At 51.4% G+C, this 19,048-nt stretch overlaps 1 protein-coding gene and 1 pseudogene across 1 annotated transcript in view; one reads left to right on the plus strand and one right to left on the minus strand.

Moving 5' to 3' along the window:
- ZMYM3 (zinc finger MYM-type containing 3) overlaps window positions 1–11,349 on the plus strand; it is a 14,181-nt gene extending 2,832 nt beyond the window's left edge. Inside the window, exons 4-24 of the mRNA XM_024758116.1 lie at window positions 66–132; window positions 561–855; window positions 1,089–1,266; window positions 1,620–1,838; window positions 2,131–2,281; window positions 2,519–2,634; window positions 2,802–2,888; window positions 3,016–3,166; window positions 3,419–3,591; window positions 3,794–3,959; window positions 4,609–4,726; window positions 5,021–5,165; window positions 5,305–5,479; window positions 5,664–5,810; window positions 6,253–6,356; window positions 6,687–6,855; window positions 7,141–7,292; window positions 7,886–8,000; window positions 8,588–8,842; window positions 9,632–9,749; window positions 9,867–11,349. Of these exons, the coding sequence (XP_024613884.1) occupies window positions 66–132; window positions 561–855; window positions 1,089–1,266; window positions 1,620–1,838; window positions 2,131–2,281; window positions 2,519–2,634; window positions 2,802–2,888; window positions 3,016–3,166; window positions 3,419–3,591; window positions 3,794–3,959; window positions 4,609–4,726; window positions 5,021–5,165; window positions 5,305–5,479; window positions 5,664–5,810; window positions 6,253–6,356; window positions 6,687–6,855; window positions 7,141–7,292; window positions 7,886–8,000; window positions 8,588–8,842; window positions 9,632–9,749; window positions 9,867–10,059 (3,294 nt within the window). The 3' untranslated portion in view covers window positions 10,060–11,349. The remainder of the gene's footprint in view (window positions 1–65; window positions 133–560; window positions 856–1,088; window positions 1,267–1,619; window positions 1,839–2,130; window positions 2,282–2,518; window positions 2,635–2,801; window positions 2,889–3,015; window positions 3,167–3,418; window positions 3,592–3,793; window positions 3,960–4,608; window positions 4,727–5,020; window positions 5,166–5,304; window positions 5,480–5,663; window positions 5,811–6,252; window positions 6,357–6,686; window positions 6,856–7,140; window positions 7,293–7,885; window positions 8,001–8,587; window positions 8,843–9,631; window positions 9,750–9,866) is intronic.
- Window positions 11,350–12,265: 916 nt separating this feature from the next.
- Window positions 12,266–12,598, minus strand: LOC112408532 (60S ribosomal protein L35a pseudogene; annotated as a pseudogene).
- Window positions 12,599–19,048: the final 6,450 nt, after the last annotated feature.

Genomic DNA, 19,048 nt, shown 5'->3' on the forward strand with positions numbered 1-19,048 from the left:
CAGCTGGCCCTTTAGCCTGCCCCTGGTGTCAGCTTTCCTCCCCTCCCCATGTTTCCAAGGTGCAGAAGAGAAGCGAACGCGTTAGAAGAGTAGAGCCTCCAAAACCTGAGGTTGTGGATTCCACTGAGAGCAGTGAGTAGGCCTTGAGGAAGTGTGACCCAGTGGGATGTGGCGGCCACGGATCTCAGGGCTCCTGTAGTGCCGCACTCTGCAGAGTGCAAAGCGCCTGTCTCTGCTCTGGGTTGGCATGGGAACCAGGGGCAGTGGGGGAAATTGAAAACAAGAGCAGTGAGAATGGAGTTTCCTGTTTCAGCTCTGCCATCCCTGTCCCTGAATCTTCTCACTTGGATCCCTTCCTTCCCCTCCCTGGGAGGTTACAGAGTAACTAAGGGAGAGTGACACCGGGTGGCTTGAGATTCCAGTGTAATAGGGGCGGGGTATAAAGCCAAGAACTACAGGGATTGGGGATCCCAGGATCAGCTGAGCTACCTGTTGGTCAGGTGATGGCTGGAGGCCTGGTCCCTCAGCCTTTTCTCCCCGCCCCTCCCCCCCTTCCTCAGTTCCAGTGTCAGATGAGGATTCTGATGCCATGGTAGATGACCCCAACGATGAGGACTTTGTGCCATTCCGGCCCCGGCGCTCTCCTCGCATGTCCCTACGCTCGAGCGTGGCACAGAGGACTGGGCGCTCAGCGGTAGGCACCAAGATGACTTGTGCCCACTGCCGGACACCACTGCAGAAGGGCCAGACGGCCTACCAGCGCAAGGGGCTGCCACAGCTCTTCTGCTCTTCATCCTGTCTCACCACCTTCTCCAAGAAGCCCTCCGGCAAAAAGACCTGTACCTTCTGCAAGAAGTACGTGAGGGTCCCGGGCTGTGGGGAGGGCAGGGATCGGGCTGGGAGTAAAGGGTGAGACAGAGACTATGTTAGCAAGAACCTAGCAAAGTGGAACTGGGAGAGAGGTGATTTAGGGAGGGGATCCGAGAGTATTTTGGTTCTGTGGTCATTGATCCCAGAGGAGGGGGGTGGAGGGTGATGAAATGAGAGGGTGGTACTGAGTGAATGTGCAAACCTGTCCCCACCTCCAGGGAGATCTGGAACACCAAGGACTCAGTTGTGGCGCAGACTGGTTCAGGAGGCTCCTTCCATGAGTTCTGCACGTCCGTCTGTCTCTCTCTGTATGAGGCCCAGCAGCAGCGCCCAATCCCCCAGTCTGGGGATCCCGCCGATGCCACTCGCTGCAGTATATGCCAGAAGACTGGAGAGGTGAGGAAGCTCGATGGGGGCTAATTTACAGAGCCTGGCCAGCCCTGAGCTGCCCCTGCAATCCTGGGGCTGCAGGGGCCAGGCCCTGTGGAAGAGGGGAGTGGGGAGGGGTAGCAGCCATCATGAGGGAGCGTATTCAAGGATAGAGCTTCTCCAGGATGTGTGCAGCTGGCCTTCCTTGCCTCCCAGGACCTCACCATCAAGTCGGCAGCCCGATGTGCAGGTTGGGGGGTCCCTGGGCCCACTGTCTGCTGTGAAGGTCTAGGGTGAGGCGGGGCGGGCCGTCCTTGCACTAGGGTGGGTGGTGGTGGCCAGGCCCTAGCTCAGGGTATGTGTGTGTGTGTATGTGGCAGGTCCTGCACGAGGTCAGCAATGGCAGCGTGGTGCACCGGCTCTGCAGCGACTCTTGCTTCTCCAAATTCCGGGCCAACAAGGGACTGAAAACCAACTGTTGTGACCAGTGTGGGGCTTACATCTACACCAAGACCGGGAGCCCTGGCCCCGAGCTCCTCTTCCACGAGGGCCAACAAAAGCGGTTCTGCAACACAACCTGCTTGGGGGCGTACAAGAAGGTGGGGCCGAGGGAGTAGTGCATTAGAGGGCTGTGGAAGGGGGTGCGGTCCTTGGGTGAGAAATAAAGGTGCCTGATGGGTCGAGGGCTGGGAGAAATAAAACAAATAAAGGGGGTTTCAATTGTATCTGTTATGTTTTATTTTTGAAGCTGGCTGGTGGATACACAGGTCTTTGTTATCTCATCATCTATACTTTTTTTGTATGCCTGAAATATTTCATGTTTTAAAAATTTAAAAAAATAAAAGTGAAGGGACAAATCCAGCCTCAGCCTCTCCTTCCCCATCCTCACAGAAAAACACACGGGTGTACCCATGTGTCTGGTGCAAGACCCTGTGTAAGAACTTTGAGATGCTATCCCATGTGGACCGTAATGGCAAGACCAGCTTGTTCTGTTCCCTGTGCTGTACCACCTCTTACAAAGTGAAGCAGGCAGGGCTCACTGGTAGGTGCAAAGCCCTCTTCTCTGAGACCCCTGCTGGCCTTCCTTCCACCTCCCATACTCCCTTCTTCTAAAGTAACCCCTGCTGCCCGACTTCAGCCCCAACCACATCTTCCCGTGGATTTCCTGTTCCATCTCTGCACTGCCTTACACCTTCTGTGTGCTCTCTCTCTCTTTCTTTCTCTCTCTCTCTCTTTCTCTCTCTCTCTTTCTCTCTCTCCTTTTCTCTCTATGCCCCAGGCCCTCCCCGACCCTGCAGCTTCTGCCGCCGCAGCCTCTCTGACCCCTGTTACTACAACAAGGTTGATCGCACAGTCTACCAGTTCTGCAGCCCCAGCTGCTGGACCAAGTTCCAGGTACTCCAAACCCTGGACCAGGGATAAAGGGTGTGGCGACGTAGAGAGGGTATGAGATTTGGGGTAGGTAGGCCTGGGCAGAGCAAAGAACAAGCCTGACTTCCCCTACCCCTACCCGCCCACCACACACATCTTGCCCCTCCCTTACTTGTCTTCCTTCCCTCCAGCGCACAAGCCCCGAGGGGGGCATTCACCTGAGCTGTCACTACTGCCACAGCCTCTTCAGTGGCAAGCCTGAGGTCTTGGACTGGCAGGTAAGATCCCCACCCCCACCCACATCTCGCTACACAGAGACATCTGTCTGAAGGGGTCCTTCCACTTGGCTCTCGCCAGGTCCAGATGTCACAGCCCTGTCCTCCCCGCCCTGTGCCCCTGTCCCAGGACCAGGTGTTCCAGTTCTGCTGCCGTGATTGCTGTGAGGACTTCAAGCGTCTTCGGGGTGTGGTGTCCCAGTGTGAGCACTGCCGGCAGGAGAAACTCCTGCATGAGAAGCTCCGATTCAGTGGGGTGGAGAAGAGCTTCTGCAGCGAAGGTAAGGAGATGGGGAAGGGGCAGAGGGCTCTGTACCTCACAGCTGGGGAGAATGGCAGATTAAGTAAGGAGGGCTTTCAGTGTGGTCCGCGGGGCCAGGGCCTTCTGCTCAGGATGCTCTACCCCATCTGTCCCCAGGCTTTGGGCACGGGAGCTTGTTAGAGGTTTCAGGTGCACTGCCTTGAAAAGGTTGGGTCTCATGGCCGTGGAGATTTCTGCGTCTCTGGACTCTTCCCTCTCGCCCCCTTTCCAGGCTGTGTGCTGCTGTACAAACAGGACTTCACTAAGAAGCTGGGCTTGTGTTGTATCACTTGTACTTACTGCTCCCAGACCTGCCAGCGCGGAGTCACCGAGCAACTGGACGGCAGCACCTGGGACTTCTGCAGCGAGGACTGTAAGAGCAAGTACCTGCTGTGGTACTGCAAGGTAAGGGGGGCAGCACGTTACAAAGGAGGGAAAAGGTGGCAGGGAGCATGGGCTCTTGTGCTGCCATCAGGGTGTGGGCTGATCTCCAGGGAGGGGGCTCCGGCTTACCCAGCCTCCAAGGGAAGCAGCACGGCTTATCCCAGGGCAGAGGGCCCAGCACATTTTAGGGAGGCAGGTCTGACCATCCTGTTGACACCCTCAGGCTGCCCGGTGCCATGCCTGTAAGCGCCAGGGGAAGCTGCTGGAGACCATCCACTGGCGTGGGCAGATCCGTCATTTCTGCAACCAACAATGTCTGCTGCGTTTCTACAGCCAGCAGAACCAACCCAACCTGGATACCCAGAGTGGGCCCGAGAGCCTCCTGAACAGTGAGTCCTGGGCAGGGGGCACAGTCTGTTAGAACTGGCCTGGACTCTTCTGGTCCTGGGCCTGGCCCCTTTCTTCTTCCTCTCCCGCTTTCACCTCATCCCTGGCCAGAGGTCCTAGTACTGCATTCTCTTTCAGCTTCCAGACTGTAGAGGTACTAGGGGAGTCTCGTTTCAAGGTTCTGAGAGTTAGATCCTACAGATTTTCTGTAAGGGATTTATTGTAGGGAATGAGTACCTGCCCAGGTAGGGTGGGGCATATGGGGGCTGTGGTTAGTTTTAAGAGAGAAGGAAGTGTTGGCATAAGCTCTGCCTTTAGTGAGAGTGAAGGCTGTTGTTTCTAGAATGTTACCCTGGCCCCTCCGCACTCCAGGGGTACTAAACTCCTGAGGGCCATCTAAATGGAAGGCCTTAAATTATGGGTCATTGGGGGGACACTATTTTTCATCCTTGGCATCCAGGAGCAAAGAATCTTTTTGGCCACTATTGCTGGGACCTAGAGAAGACTAGACCTGGGGGCGGGGGTGGAGGGAAAATTTGAGACTTCCCATTCGTATTTGGTGTTCTCTTAATGAAGCTCTCCTGGAGCAGGGGTGAGGAAAATGGAGAGCTAGTGCCTCAGATGAGAGCTTTCGTTTGCTTTGATCTACAGGTCAGTCTTCTGAGGCGAAGCCCCAGACACCCTCTCAGACCAAAGTGGAGAACAGCAACACTGTAAAGACCTCAGAGGAAAATGGGAATCTGGGCAAGGTCAGGGCAAAAGCCAGGGGGTAGGATGGTCTCAGAGGAGGGTACCATAGTCAGCAGCACTTAAATTCCTTTGTCTTTGCAAGCCGAGACGCCACAGGCTGTATTCCATGGTCTTGGGCCTCCAGCCCTGTGCCTGGGAGCTGGACAAGGGGGTTTCTTAGGTGGCCGAAGTGTCCTGCATATTGTCGTCCTAGAATCCCAGAGTTGTCTCTCAACATTTGGTTCAAGGGCAGTTTTGTGACACTGAGCACGTGTTAGAGCTTTGCGGGGGTAACAAGCACCAGGTCCTGGGTCAGATGTGACCCATCTGGCAGGTGCTCTGAGAAGACCCCTTTTTTGTCAGCAGAAGAGTGGAAGCCACAGGTGATCGTGCTGCCCATCCCAGTGCCCATCTTTGTGCCAGTGCCTATGCATCTGTACTGCCAGAAAGTCCCGGTGCCTTTCTCAATGCCTATCCCGGTAAGTTTTCTGCCCTTCCTGGTGGGGGCCTCCTTTACCCTCCCAGGCTTGAGACCCACCCTGCCCCCTCCCTCTCACCAGCCGTTCCTCTCATCTGCTGGTATGGTTCTTGGCGTTTAGTTGGGATTCGTGCCTCCAGGTGCCTGTGCCCATGTTCCTGCCCACTACCTTGGAGAGCACAGACAAGATTGTGGAGACCATCGAGGAGCTGAAGGTGAAGATCCCTTCTAACCCCTTGGAGGCCGACATCCTGGCTATGGCAGAAATGATTGCAGAGGCCGAGGAGTTAGACAAGGCCTCATCTGACCTTTGTGGTATGCCATGGACAGCGGCGGTGAGGGAGACAGGGTGCTGCCGGTCTGTCTCTGCCTAAGGGGGCGGAGAGTGGTGATCTCGGTGCCTGGCGGGATGGGGGAATAGTTGGGATCAGCCCCTGAAAGCCAGTTGAGGGTGCCAAGTAGGAGCTGCAGGGACTAAGCCAACCTCTCTGCCTCCCAGATCTCGTGAGCAACCAGAGTGCAGAGGGACTTCTGGAAGACTGCGACCTGTTTGGGCCAGCTCGGGATGATGTCCTGGCCATGGCCGTCAAGATGGCCAATGTGTTGGATGAGCCTGGGCAAGACTTGGAGGCGGACTTCCCCAAGAGTGAGTAGGATTCAGGGCGTGCCCGCTGTGTACAGTAGCATTTGCGCTATCAGGAAAGGAGTGTTCCTTGTTACCCCGAGCATGAGCCTAAACAGAAGACTGTCACAGGGAGTAGTGCCAGAGATACCGGGACAGGCAGACTATTCTATGCTTGAATCTTGTTGTTTTTTTAATTGTGGTAAAACACATAACATAAAATTTACCATCTTAGCCATGTTTAAAAGTTTACAGTTCCGTAGGGCTAGGAACGTTCCCATTGTTGTGAGGTTTTGTGTGTATGTGCCTCTGAGCACGTTCTCAGTATATAGCTTTGTCCTGGTGACCATGATGAAGCTGTCTGGGAGGCTCATCTCTAGTCAGGTGAACAGGTAGTAGGGGTGGGGTGGGAGGACTACAGGGCTGAGGTCTTAGAAAATTGATTTCTTCTTCCTTTCCCCTCTAGATCCTTTAGATATTAACCCCAGCGTAGATTTCCTGTTTGATTGTGGCCTGGTAGGGCCTGAGGACGTGTCTACTGAACAAGACCTTCCCCGAACCATGAGGAAGGTGAGGGCTGGGGCTGCTGTATCCACAAAAGAGAGATGGAGGCTCAAAGGGCGGGGTGGGGGGGTGGCTTTCGTAGCCACATCAGCAGCCTTAGTTTCGCCTTCCCTAGCCTCCTTTCTCCACCACTGTGAGTGCTAAGGTACAGCCAAACTCTGCTCTCTCCCCAGTTCATCAGAGGTTATAAGAGCTGTTCCTGGGGTTCTGCGCTGTGGAAGCTTGCTGTGTTCTTTCATCAGTCCCCACCTCCCCTGGTGGTGAACACTGTCCTGACTAGCTTCCATGGTGCCCTGGCCTTACCTCCACCACTCCCTCCTTTCTCTTCCCCTCCAGGGTCAAAAGCGGCTGGTGCTTTCAGAGAGCTGTTCCCGGGACTCCATGAGCAGCCAGCCTAGCTGTACTGGACTCAACTATTCATATGGTGTCAATGCTTGGAAGTGCTGGGTGCAGTCGAAATACGCCAATGGAGAAACCAGCAAGGGTGATGAGCTGCGCTTTGGCCGTAAGTACCCAGGCGGGGAGCAGGGGCAGAGCTGTGATTCAGCTGTAGATGTCTACAAGTGATAAGGCTGTGATCACTTAAGGGTATCCTGTGAAGATGGGGAGCAGTTGCAGAATAAGGGGAGATGCCATCTAGGTTTCAAGGCTGAGGGCTCTTTGTGTAATTGGTGGGTTTGTTCTGGAGCTGGACGTGACTAAGGGGTGAAGAGGTTAATGGTGGAGCTAAAGGAAATTCTTAATGTGCAGTTGTCTTAATGCCAGCCACCTCCACTGTGTATCACTGCAGCCAAACCTATGCGTATCAAAGAGGATATTCTGGCCTGCTCAGCTGCTGAGCTCAACTACGGTCTGGCCCAGTTTGTGAGAGAAATCACTCGACCCAACGGTGAACGATATGAACCTGACAGTATCTACTATCTGTGTCTTGGCATCCAACAGGTACCCCTTGCGCCCTGCCTCACTTGCTGTCACTTAACACAGCAGGCAGGGTCCCACCAGAAATGATCCTGTCCCACTCCCTGTTCCTCACCTTGTTTCCTGCCTTGAACAGGCAGCTTGCCTTTCATCTCCTACTCTAGACACGACAAGAAATGAGAATACTCTTCTAAAATCAAAGCTGTGTTCCAGGACTTTTGACCAAGGAGCAGTCTTCATTGCTCTGCGGGTCCCTTTGTCATCCTGAAACTCACTTTAGGAGGGGAGGGATGGGCAGAGCTGGGTTCCCTGAGTGGTGGGGTAATGTTTGGTTCCCACTGGGAGACGTCAGCCATGCCTCAGCTGACAAGGGGGTCTGGGCTTGTGAAGAAGCGGCTGTGACACATCTCTTCCAGACTTCCTCCTCTTCCAGCAAGGCCTCAGCTCCTCAAGCTGTAGGTATACCTGGGGAAAACCACTCTGGATCACTAAATCCAGCAACTGTTTCCCATGGGCTCCTAACGGTCAAGGTCGCCATGCGTGGGGCCTTCGGTCTCATCGTCTTTCCTATAGGGCCTAGAGTCTAGCTCTATGTGTGTCTGTTTTTCTTTTTCCAGTACTTGTTGGAAAATAACCGAATGGTGAACATTTTCACGGACCTTTACTACCTGACTTTTGTTCAAGAACTCAACAAGTCTCTGAGTACCTGGCAGCCCACACTCCTCCCCAACAGTAAGGGACAGGGACTTAGCAACCCCTCCGCCCTTTCCTCCTTCCTTCCAGTGCACCATTCTGAGTCCAGGGCTCTTGGGTCTGCCACTCTTCACAGAAGGGTCTGAGCATAGACGTGTGTAGTGGGGTCCCTCAGGGTTAAGAGCTAGAGGAGCCAGAGCCCCTGTCCTTGAACATAAGGAGGGGATCAAGACTTAGGTCTGAAGAGCTATCTCTGGGACCCAAAATGGTGACCAGGGTTTGAGTGGTAAGTGAAGGAAAAAAAGGAAGAAGTTGTGGGGCTCCTCAAGGTTTACGTCGACCTGCCTGTAACCTGAGGATGGTGAGCGAAGCTCTGAATGCAGGTGGAAACTGTTAAAAAATAATATCCCCCCCAAAAAACCCCCACCCAATACCGAACCAAAACAAACCCCAAAATCCAGCCCCCCTGTGCAGTATAGCGAGGCGTCAGGGTTTTACGTGCAATGGTCCCTCACCGAATGAGTCTGGCGTGCCCAGTGCTTGTGAGCCGGACATGTGGGAGCAGAAGTGGTTGGGTTTGTGTAGTCAGTCCCTCCTGACCAGCCTCTCCCCCTTGCCCGTTGCAGATACGGTGTTCTCCCGAGTGGAGGAAGAGCACCTCTGGGAGTGTAAGCAGCTGGGGGTCTACTCGCCCTTTGTCCTTCTCAACACCCTCATGTTCTTCAACACTAAGTTTTTTGGGCTGCAGACGGCTGAGGAACACATGCAGCTCTCCTTCACCAACGTGGTGCGGCAGTCCCGCAAGTGTACCACCCCTCGGGGCACCACCAAGGTGGTGAGCATCCGCTACTACGCCCCTGTCCGCCAGAGGAAAGGGCGAGGTACGAAGCTGCCCCCTCCTTTGCTTTTCCCCCCTCTCTACTTTCCCCTTCCGTGCCCCACCGTGCCACCAGGTTGGCCCTCTCCATTGCCCCCAGCTTCTCTATCCTTCCGTTCCTGGGTTTGCAGAAAAGATGAAAACAGCCAGTCCTTCAATCCGATGGGCAGTGGCTATTGCATAAATAGGAGGTCACCAAGCTGCCTGTTTCCCACTTTTCCTCATTTCAGGGCAGTTTACTTTTGGGGCTGGGGGGGTGGGTGTTGGACAGGTGGGAAACTGTTAGGTGTGTTTGGCTGAGGGGAAGAGTTGACAAGAGTGAATGACAGCCTTTCCATCGCTCTTTGCTAGTGGGCATAACTGCCACAGCACCTTGGTTTCCATTCTGGCCCTGGAATCAGTTCCCAAGGTCCCTTCTGAACCTGAGCCTCTACCAGGACTAATGTGCCAGGGGCTGGCGCCATCGCTGTTTATCCCAGAAGGCAACCCCAATCTTGCAGTAGGGTCTGTTTTGTCAGTTTTTCTGTGTAACTTCTGAGATCACCTCTTCAGGAAATCAACTTGGGGAAGATGATGGAGACTTTAGCAATGAAAACCAGGGTACACTGCAGAGCAACACCCTGCAGAGCGTTGGGTTGGTACAGAGAGACTGACAGACTCTTCTTCTCCTTTATTTCTCCATGAGACTGTTTTGTGTCCTGAGGCCTTCCCCCTGTGCCCTAGACTGTGCTCTTGGAGGTGCCTCGTTGAGACTGCACTTTTAAGGAGTCTGGTTCATTCGTCTCCTCCACAGACACCGGTCCTGGGAAACGGAAGAGAGAAGACGAAGCCCCCATCTTAGAGCAGCGTGAGAACCGCATGAATCCCCTCCGCTGCCCTGTCAAGTTCTATGAATTCTATCTCTCAAAATGGTGAGTTGGCAGGTTCGCAGGAATGGCATTAGCGGTGGCGGGGGGGACCCACAGGCTCTACTTCGCCCAGGAACTGATCTCTGTCCTCCCGCCCCACCCCCACCCCCACCATTGCAGTCCCGAAAGCCTCCGGACTCGCAACGATGTGTTCTACCTGCAACCTGAGCGGTCCTGCATCGCCGAGTCACCTCTCTGGTATTCTGTGATCCCCATGGACCGCAGCATGTTGGAGAGCATGCTCAATCGTATTCTGGCTGTGCGTGAGATTTATGAGGAGCTGGGTCGTCCCGGGGAGGAAGACCTGGACTAAGCCCACGTGCTTCCCGGATCCATCTTTCACACCAATGTCTGTCCCGTGGCCACGTCCCACAGGGCGATTGGCCCAGGAACCAATGCTACTCATTCTGAAGGGCCCTGACTGCCCTTTTCTACTCATCCATTCCCTGCCTTCCCTAGGAGTCCCTGGCTTTTGTCTTCTCCCAAACCACTTGACAACCGCAGGGCCCCAGTTCTCTGTACTGAGGGACTGGTCTCCCAGTGATGGGCAAAAACCAACTAGGCCATTTTCTTTATGTTTCAGAGTAAACCCCTTCTCCTGGGGCCAGACTCTGGGTGGAGTGTTAATGGCTCTGGTGATCCTGTTGGCTTTGGGTTTCCTGACCCATCCCACATAGGTAAAGGCCCTTGTTCCTAGGTTTGGCCAAGGGAAGAACCCAGCTGCCTTCTCTGCCCTGTGCCCACTCCCTTCTCTACTCTTCCCTGGTACCAAGCTAAAGGGTCTTGTATGAAATATACGACAGAAACCATGAAAGTAACGAGGGGACCATTTACCTAAAACACAGAGCTTAGGCACTCTTCCCCTCCCATGAGATAACTGGTGGTTGGAACCTCCTCGCCACCTTGTTCCCCCTCTCCACCCCTGCAAGCATCAACCCTTGGTGCTGCGATTAAAAAAAATCTTCCAAATGCTTTCTTTCCCTCAAAGGCAGAGAATGACTCTTTAAGTATGGGGAGCAGACTCCTGTCCCCTTGGTTTATGTGTTTGTCTCTCTCTGCCATCTTAGGTTGGCATGAGCCATGGTGTCAACATGCTTAGCCCCCTCTGTAACTGCTTCCCTTTAGTTCAGTGGACAGAGTTCCCAAGGCAAAAAATACCTTGTGACTTGGCTTGGGGCTGGGTTCCCCACTCTTGTTCTTCCCCCATCGTGAGAGCCAGGCCAAGCCTGTGGGGGCCCTGGGTCATGCAGGATGGGATCTGTAGTCAAAGGATAGGTGAGGAGCTGTGGGCGTGGGTCCTGCCCCCACTGCCTCCATCTCCTCTCTTCCCCCTCTTGCCTCTGTAGTTCCAGAAAACTCTTAGCACCTGGCAAAGGGGGTACCCAGTTCTTTCCCTGTTGGCTTTGCTGTTCCCCCGCCTCCTTTTTGTGTTTTTATAACTGTCACCAGTTTAGCCACTGTTTAAATTGTATATATTGTTCTGAGGCGCCTGGCCTGTCCCTTCAGTGAGCCATGCCCGCCCTTGTGTTGTAGTGAGAAGCTGTTGTCACGACTAACCTTCTGTCTCTGGAATTGTTTGTTTCAAATAAAGAGTTAAAATTGTCTTCTGCCTTCACTGGGGGAGGGAGAGCAGTGTATGGAGAGGTGAGGGATATAGAGGAGCAATGCTGGACCACTTCAGATCTCTCAAGGTGTAAAGAAGTGAGGTGTCCCACCACAGGTTGAGAATCATTTTTACCCAGCTCACTGAACGGACCCACTAGGAGTATGGGCCTTTTTATAACAAATTTCCAAACACTTAAGGGAAAAATTTATTCAGCAGCTGTCTATTAAGGACCTACTATGTTTAAGGACCTAGATTCCATGTTTCAGAGAAGACAGAGATTAACTAGACCGGGATCCTATCCCCAGCAGGCTCCTGGGCTAGAGGGGAGACAGAACGGTGCACAGTTAGTTAATTGCAAGACCGGCAGAATGAAATAAATACCTAGTGCTATGGGAGAGCAGAGGAATAAGGAACTCATTTCAAGTTTACAGGGGGGTTGCGTGCAAGTTCACGAAGGGAGGTGGCATTTGACCTGGGCCTCCAAGAGTAGGTAGGAGGGGTTGGGGGACCAGCACAATCAAAGGCTGCGATTTTCTAACCCGGGAGGGACAGGATCAGATCTGTTGCTTTAGGGAGGAGATCCCTAGGACAACATGAAGGATCGGAGGTGGGGCAGATCTGAAAGCCAGGACAGCAGTGAAAGGAGTGTGGCTAAGAGATTCTGTGACCTCGATGGGGAGAGAGAAGCAAAAGAGAGGATGAATTCAAAATGAGTTTCAGACATTGTGAAGGTCAAGTCTGCAGGCTATGGAGGAGTGGGAGGAATCGAGCATGAAACCAAGGTTTCTAGCCTTGATGATTGGGAAAGTTAGATACTTTTTATTTTATTTTATTTTTTTTTAAACATCTTCACGATACTTTTTATTTTTTTAACAAGAAAACAAATCCACACTTCATTTACTTTTCAATAAGTTTAAATCCTCGAAGGGTACGGCGTCACATGGATTCTGTGTCCGATGGCCTTAGCACGAAGGTTCCTTCGGAATTTGGCACGAACCATGCCACTGATTCCATGAGTGCAAGTTACCTTTCCCCAGATTACTCTGGTTTTGTTAGGTTTTCCACCAGGAGTTACTGTGTTGTTCTTTGCTTTGTACACCTAAGCACATTTCTTGCCTAGATAGAATTCAGTTTCATCTCGAGCATAAGCACCTTCAATTTTAAGAAGAGCTGTAGGCTCCCTCTGGTTCTGGAGACACCGCTTATAGTCAGCAAAAGTGGCCTTGGGCCACAACCTTCGAGACATATTTGTCGTTTTAGAAGTCCTTTTCCCAGCAGGCCTCCACAGGCTCCAAGATGCCTGAAACAGCGAACGTGAGACACTTTTAACCGAGTTGGGAAACAGAGGCAGGGTTTTGTTGTTTTGTTTTTTGGGTTTGTTTGTTTTTTCAGGGGAGTAGGGGTAGGAGGAGGTTGGTAACAAGTTGAGGTTTTGATCACGCTGGGTTTGAGACTCCATTGAAACATCCATGTGGTGGGCTGTGCAACATGGCATAACAGAAAGAGCACCCAAACTGGAGTTTTTAATCATAGCTCTGCCACTAAAACTTGGGCGAGCCTACCTTTCTGTGTCTCCCCTAAAAAATACATTCATATTCTGCCCTGACTTTCTCACAGAACTGTTGCAAGGGTCAGATGAGGAAATGGATATGAAAGCAATACTGATGCTAGATATTACCATATAAACTAGGCAGTTGGAAATGTGGGTCTGAGGCTTAAAAGAGAGATGAGTTGTCTGTTTTTTTCCAGCTCTATTGAGATGTAATTGGCATATAGCATTGTATAAGTTTGAGGTGTACAGTGTGTTGATTTGGTGCACTTATATATTGCAAAATGATTACCACCATAGTGTTAGCCAACACCTCCATCCTGTCATATAATTACTGTTTCTTTTTTGCGATAAGAACTTTTAAGATCTCTCATAGCATCTTTCAAGTATATGATACAGTGTTGTTAACTATAGTTGCCATGCTGTACCTTAGATCCCCAGAACTTATTCATATTAGAACTGGAAGTGTATACCCTTTGACCAACATCTCGCCATTTCCCCCACCCCCTGGCCCCTGCAAACCACCGTTTTACTCTCTGTTTCTATGAGTTCGGCTTTTTTGGATTCCACGTATAAGTGATATCACACAGTATTTGTCTTCCTCTATCTCACCTTGTTTCGCTCAGCATAATGCATGAGGTGTCATTTTAGAAGTCATCTACAAAGGGCTCCTAGCTGAAGCTCTGGGAGTGGACAGGATCATTCAGAGGAAAATAAGGAGAGAAAAGGACCAAAAAAATGGTACCTTGGAGAATATCTCCGGTTAACCAGCGAAAGGAACTGAGAGGGAGAGACCAGAGAAGTAGGAAGAGCCACAGATCTGCCAGGTGCCAAGGGTAAAAGCACCTGATGAAAAGCTATCCTCATACCCCAGGCCAGGATGGAGTCTGTTAATTTGCTTTCACCTTCCTCCATCCTCAGCAGGGCCCAAAGCCATCTGGCTCTCCTACCTCCTTCCCCTACTGGAACGGAGAAGGGTTTGATGTCATTTGTGCAGCTAGATTTCCGCTCTGTGCCCACCCTTGTGCTAATCACTAGGGATACGAAGATGAGTAAGAACTTGGAGTCTGTTCTTGAGGACTCCCCAGTCTGATAGGACCAAGGCTGGGACTAAGGTGAGGCAATTAAGGTACTTAGGGTGCAAAGTTTAAGGAGGCACTCACTGCTGCGGTCAGGCGAGTATAGGGTTGGCATTTGAGCAACCCCGAGAGCGAATGCCTCTTTAGATCTTGCACCTCAGGTGCCTTGATTGCCTCACCCTAGTGTGACCCTGGGGAAGACTCACATGTCAATAAAATGGTCAAGGTAGAAGGTAATTGTTATTCATTCCGTCCCAGGGAATCAAGAAAGACCACAGAGGTGCTGTGGGAGCTGGGTTCTCATGAAGAGTGGATTGTTTATCAGGCAGCCTAGAGGTACAGTGTGCACAAAGGCATGGAGGTAAAAAAGATCTCGGAGTGTCTTCAGGGAAGGATGGTTGGGCTGCAGAGGACGTGGAGAGGGCACAGTAAAAGGGGTGAGGAATGGTGGGAGCTGTTGCTGGGGAAGAAGGGATCGGGTTGTGAAAGGCATCCAATGCCACGCCCTGCTAGGGTGACCAACCATCTCGGTTTGCCCAGGACCTTCCCAGTTTTAGCCATGAAAGCCCAGCAACCCGGGAACCCCCCCGGTCCTGGCAAACTGAAACAGTCATACCTTATCCTCAAAACAGTGGAAAGCCATTAAAGGATTTTCACAAAGAACTGGCAGGGTAGGCTTCATGTTTTAAGGTAACTCTAGCACGTCTGGGTGGGTGGAGGAGAACTGGGTGCTGAAGAAACCTGGGAGGCCAGTTATAGGGAGCCAGTGGCACAGAAATGGGTACGTGCTTTGCCTATGGCCTCTGGCAGACATGAGTTCCGGATCCCCGGCTCAGCCCTTTCTTTCCTAGCTGTTTGGTCTGACCAAGTTACTACGTGGCCTGTTTCCTCATCTGTAAATCGGGGCAGTAATGGTGCTTACCTCCATGAATAGTGAGGATTAAGGGAGATACGGTTTAGCACAGTGCCCAGCACACAGCAAGCACTTAATAAACATTAGTTTTTTTTTAATTAATTAATTTATTTATTGATTGATCTTGGTTGCGTTGGGTCTTCGTTGCTGCCCGCGGGCTTTCTTTCTCTAGTTGTGGCGAGCGGGTGCTACTCTTCATTGTGGAGCGTGGGCTTCTCATTGTGGTGGCTTCTCTTGTTGCGGAGCACAGGCTCTAGGCGCGCGGGCTTCAGTAGTTGTGGCACACGGGCTCAGTAGTTGTGGCTCATGGGCTCTAGAGCGCAGGCTCAGTAGTTGTGGTGCACGGGCTTAGTTGCTCCGTGGCATGTGGGATCTTCCCGGACCAGGGCTCAAACCCGTGTCCCCTGCATTGGCAGGTGGATTCTTAACCACTGGGCCACTAGGGGAGCCCCCTAAACGTTAGTTTTTATTGTCCACATTATCAGTCAGGAGATAATTTCAAGGCCTGAAGGAAGGCAGCAGCACAATGGGACTGCTGAGGAGGAAAGGGACTTGAGAAAGATTTGGGAGGCTGACTTACCAGACTTTCTTTGTTGGTGAATTGATTATATTTTAGCATGAATGATTTTTTGTTGGCATTAATCCCCCAAAGTATCTGCTTTTCAAGACTTTTATCTCTAATTGTGGAATGAAAGGCTTTGTCACCTTGAAGGGAAGGCGGAGGGGAAAGAGAAAGGGACAAGGGAACTGCTGGAAAACCAAGCATGTGTTTGAGATCCCTAAGGTTAAGGGAAAGAAATGGTGGAATTTTCAAAAGCTTATCTTGATTTAGGGGGTTGAAAGGTAGGGGTTCTGAATAACTCTCTTGCCCCATCTTGCCTATACTCCCCACATTGCCTTGCTTCCCAGGGATGGACAGTTTCTGCATCCTGCTCCAGGCAGAGATCTCAGAAGACGCCCTCTCCCTCCAGACTGCCCTTCCCTGTCTGAGCACAGGACAGCCCCTTCCTCAGCTTTCACCGTTTCTCTCTCTTAACCTTAGGGCCCCCACAGAGCACATCTTGTTTTCCAGCAGTTTAATATTTTCATATCGTACTGAGCTTCCCCCACCTCACCCCTCCATCATGAAACCCTTCCTGAGGGAGCGTAGAGTGGTTACTTTGGTGTAGAGGAGATAGCACAGATTTTGGATTAGAATAGGCCTAAGTGTTCATTCTAGCGCTGCAGTTTTCCGCTGGACATATTACTTAACCTCTCTGACCCTCCATTTCCTCACCTACAAGCATGGGTATAGTAATAGCTATGTTGCCATTACTGAGATGATGTATGTAAGTGCTTAATTTGGCACCAAATCTGGTCCATACTGGGTGCTCCATAAGGAGCCTCCTTTCCTTTCATCCGCCTAAGTTGTTTCTAAGTCTGGGAATAAAGTTTCAGACTTTATTATGATTGAGACACATGCTTTTCATTAAAACGACATTAAGAATTAAGACCGCCACCCCCTGACAGCCATCCTTCCACTTATATCTGAATGTGGCCATATGTACCGCTACGTGTGTGCAAACATGCTGACTTGCGTACTTCAGCACACACACGGCAATTGACAACTAGGCAGTCAAGAAAGCACCGTCAGGTGAGACAAAGAGTTTAGTTCAGTGTTTCAAAGAGCTGGTGAATTGTTGGAGGGTGGCAAAGATGGTGAGAGGAAATAGAAATACACACCTGGATAGAGCTTACTATCAACTAGGCACTATTCTAAGTGCTTTTTGTGTAATGAATGCATTTGATCCTCACTACAGCCCTGTGACATATGTACTATTATTATCTCTATTTTACAGAAGAGGAAACCAGGCATAGAGTGGCCAAGCGACTTGGCGAAGGTCACTATGCCGTACCAACTTTTCACAGGGGCTTTAGTTGACGTGGAAGACATCCGGTCACCGTCCTGAGTAAATTACCCTTTCTCTCTGAAGTCCATTGAAGTCCACTGTCAAATCGCTCTGCCATTTCTTCCACAGTTCACCGTCAACCTTAATGCATCGATCTTGGATCTCCTCAAGATCTCCACAGTCTGCCTACCATGATGAGTACAGAATTGCCTACAAGCCTAGTAGGGGCCTAACTTTTAAAAAAAAGAAGGGTCTTGCCTGCGACAGCTGAGAATTCAAATTCCTGTGTAAGTTTCTCCACACAGCTTATGAGACCCTTCATGACCTGGCCCCAACCTACTTTGCCAGTCTCACCTCCTACGACGCCCCCCACCCCCCATCCCCGGCATTCTTTGCTCTAGAACACACTCTACTCCTTCAAGACTCTGAGCCTTTGCACATGCCTCTATCCTCTTCCCTGCTGCCCTTAATTCAACAGGCTAAGCACCTACTGTGTGCTAAGGTTGTGAAAGTAATTACCACACAGCTTGACAAGCACTCTAATCAACCGCACTACTACAACGTCCTGTGGGGATTCAGAATGGGGGGAGGACTCCTTCTCCCTGAGGGACTTGGGGGGAGGGGGCGAGGAGAAGAGAGTTGAGGGCTTCACATAGGAAATGACTTTTGAGCTGAGCCTTGAATGATTAGGAGTCTGCCAGTCAAGGAAGGGGAAGGAAACCGCTAAATTATCTCTGGCTCCTCTATCTCCCCACACTCAGACATCAAGTCCTGCTGTCAATTCTACATCCGAAGTGTCTCTTACGTTGGTCTCCTCTTACTCCTCCTGCCACTGTATGAGTCCCACAGGCCTCACTTGGGCTATTGCCCCAGTTCCATAGCTGGTCATTCTGCCTCTCATTTTTCCAAGCCCCAATCCACTGTCTGTAGCTGCCAGAGTGAGCTCCCCAACCGCAAATCTGAAGGTGGCACTCCCCTACTCAAAACCCTTAATGGTTTCCACCAGCCATAGGACAGTCTTAACCCCTTATAGTGACGTACAAGGCCCATCATACGACGGTCATAGTTTATCTGTCCTACCTCCCCTCTAGCCATTCCCCTCCTCAAATCCCGCGCAGCAGATTATTTGTCTAAGTCTGAAGACAATACCATACACTTTAAGACATCTGTGTGGTTTCTGCCTGCTTTATTCCCCCTCCCTAGAGTGCCCCAATCCTTTCCCCACCTGACAGGTTCAGACTGGCCTAGTCCAGGGATCAAAGAGAGCCCAGCTTGGTGGACTTTTATAGCACCTTCTCTCCCACAGGTCAGGTCTGGCATTTAAGAACTGTGGAATCAGTAAATGGAGCAAGCAGTCCCTTCTAGCCACCACTGTGTGCACCCAGGCTGTCTGATTGGGCATCTGAATCAGTTCATGGTTGCCATGCCAATTCTCTATGGAGACTGCAGCCTGCTTTGAAATCCCAACTCAGTTGGCTGGGGCCTTGACTACTCTCCTAGTTCGGCCAGTCCCTTCATCCAGGAGCTGACTCTGTTCCTTTGTCCTCAGCTCCTGGTATCTCTGCACGCAGACGCCTTTAAAAGACCATAAATGTCCCTAGAAGCACCAGTGCCATGAGAGAGAGTGCAAGAAGCTCCTATTACCAGGCCTTTTCTACCTCCAGATCAGACCCCTTGAATAGTGACCCTTAAATGGATCATGCTCAAGAGAAGTTTGCGACATCTCCTGGACTTTGCTGTTTGGACTGCTGTCCATTCCCTCGGGGAGCCAACCCTACTGTTGCCAAGTTCCTTCCACTATCTCCAGCCTAGCTGAACCGGCCTCACTCCTTTCTGGCTCTTTGTGAGTTCTAGCATGCCCTAAGGCTGTGGCCTCAGTGCTTGTGATACTATCATTCCTTACTTTACAGTGTGTAACCGGCTTTTGAACACATCTTGTTTGATTCTCACAAAAGCTCTGTGAAAGAGGTAGAGAGGTTATCATCAATCCTATATTGCAGATGAGGAAGCTGAGACTCGGAAAGGGTAAGTATGATGTGTCCAAGGGGCCAGAGCTAATAAATGGAGCGCCAGGTTTCCGAATTCCATCCCGTCTTCACTACCCTGGTCACTCTTCCAAGTGTCTACTGTGTGGCAAGTACTAAGCCCCGCTTGCCTCCTGTTTCTCCTTTACACGATTGTGACAGAACAAATACAAAAGTCAGTCCTGGGGTTAGCCCGCCACACCCTCCTTGCTATCTTGTGTACACCAGCTCCCCTCAAGCTT

This window comes from Neophocaena asiaeorientalis, unplaced genomic scaffold (assembly GCF_003031525.2).
Source record: "Neophocaena asiaeorientalis asiaeorientalis breed wild unplaced genomic scaffold, Neophocaena_asiaeorientalis_V1.1 scaffold760, whole genome shotgun sequence".
Taxonomy (NCBI): Eukaryota; Metazoa; Chordata; class Mammalia; order Artiodactyla; family Phocoenidae; genus Neophocaena; species Neophocaena asiaeorientalis.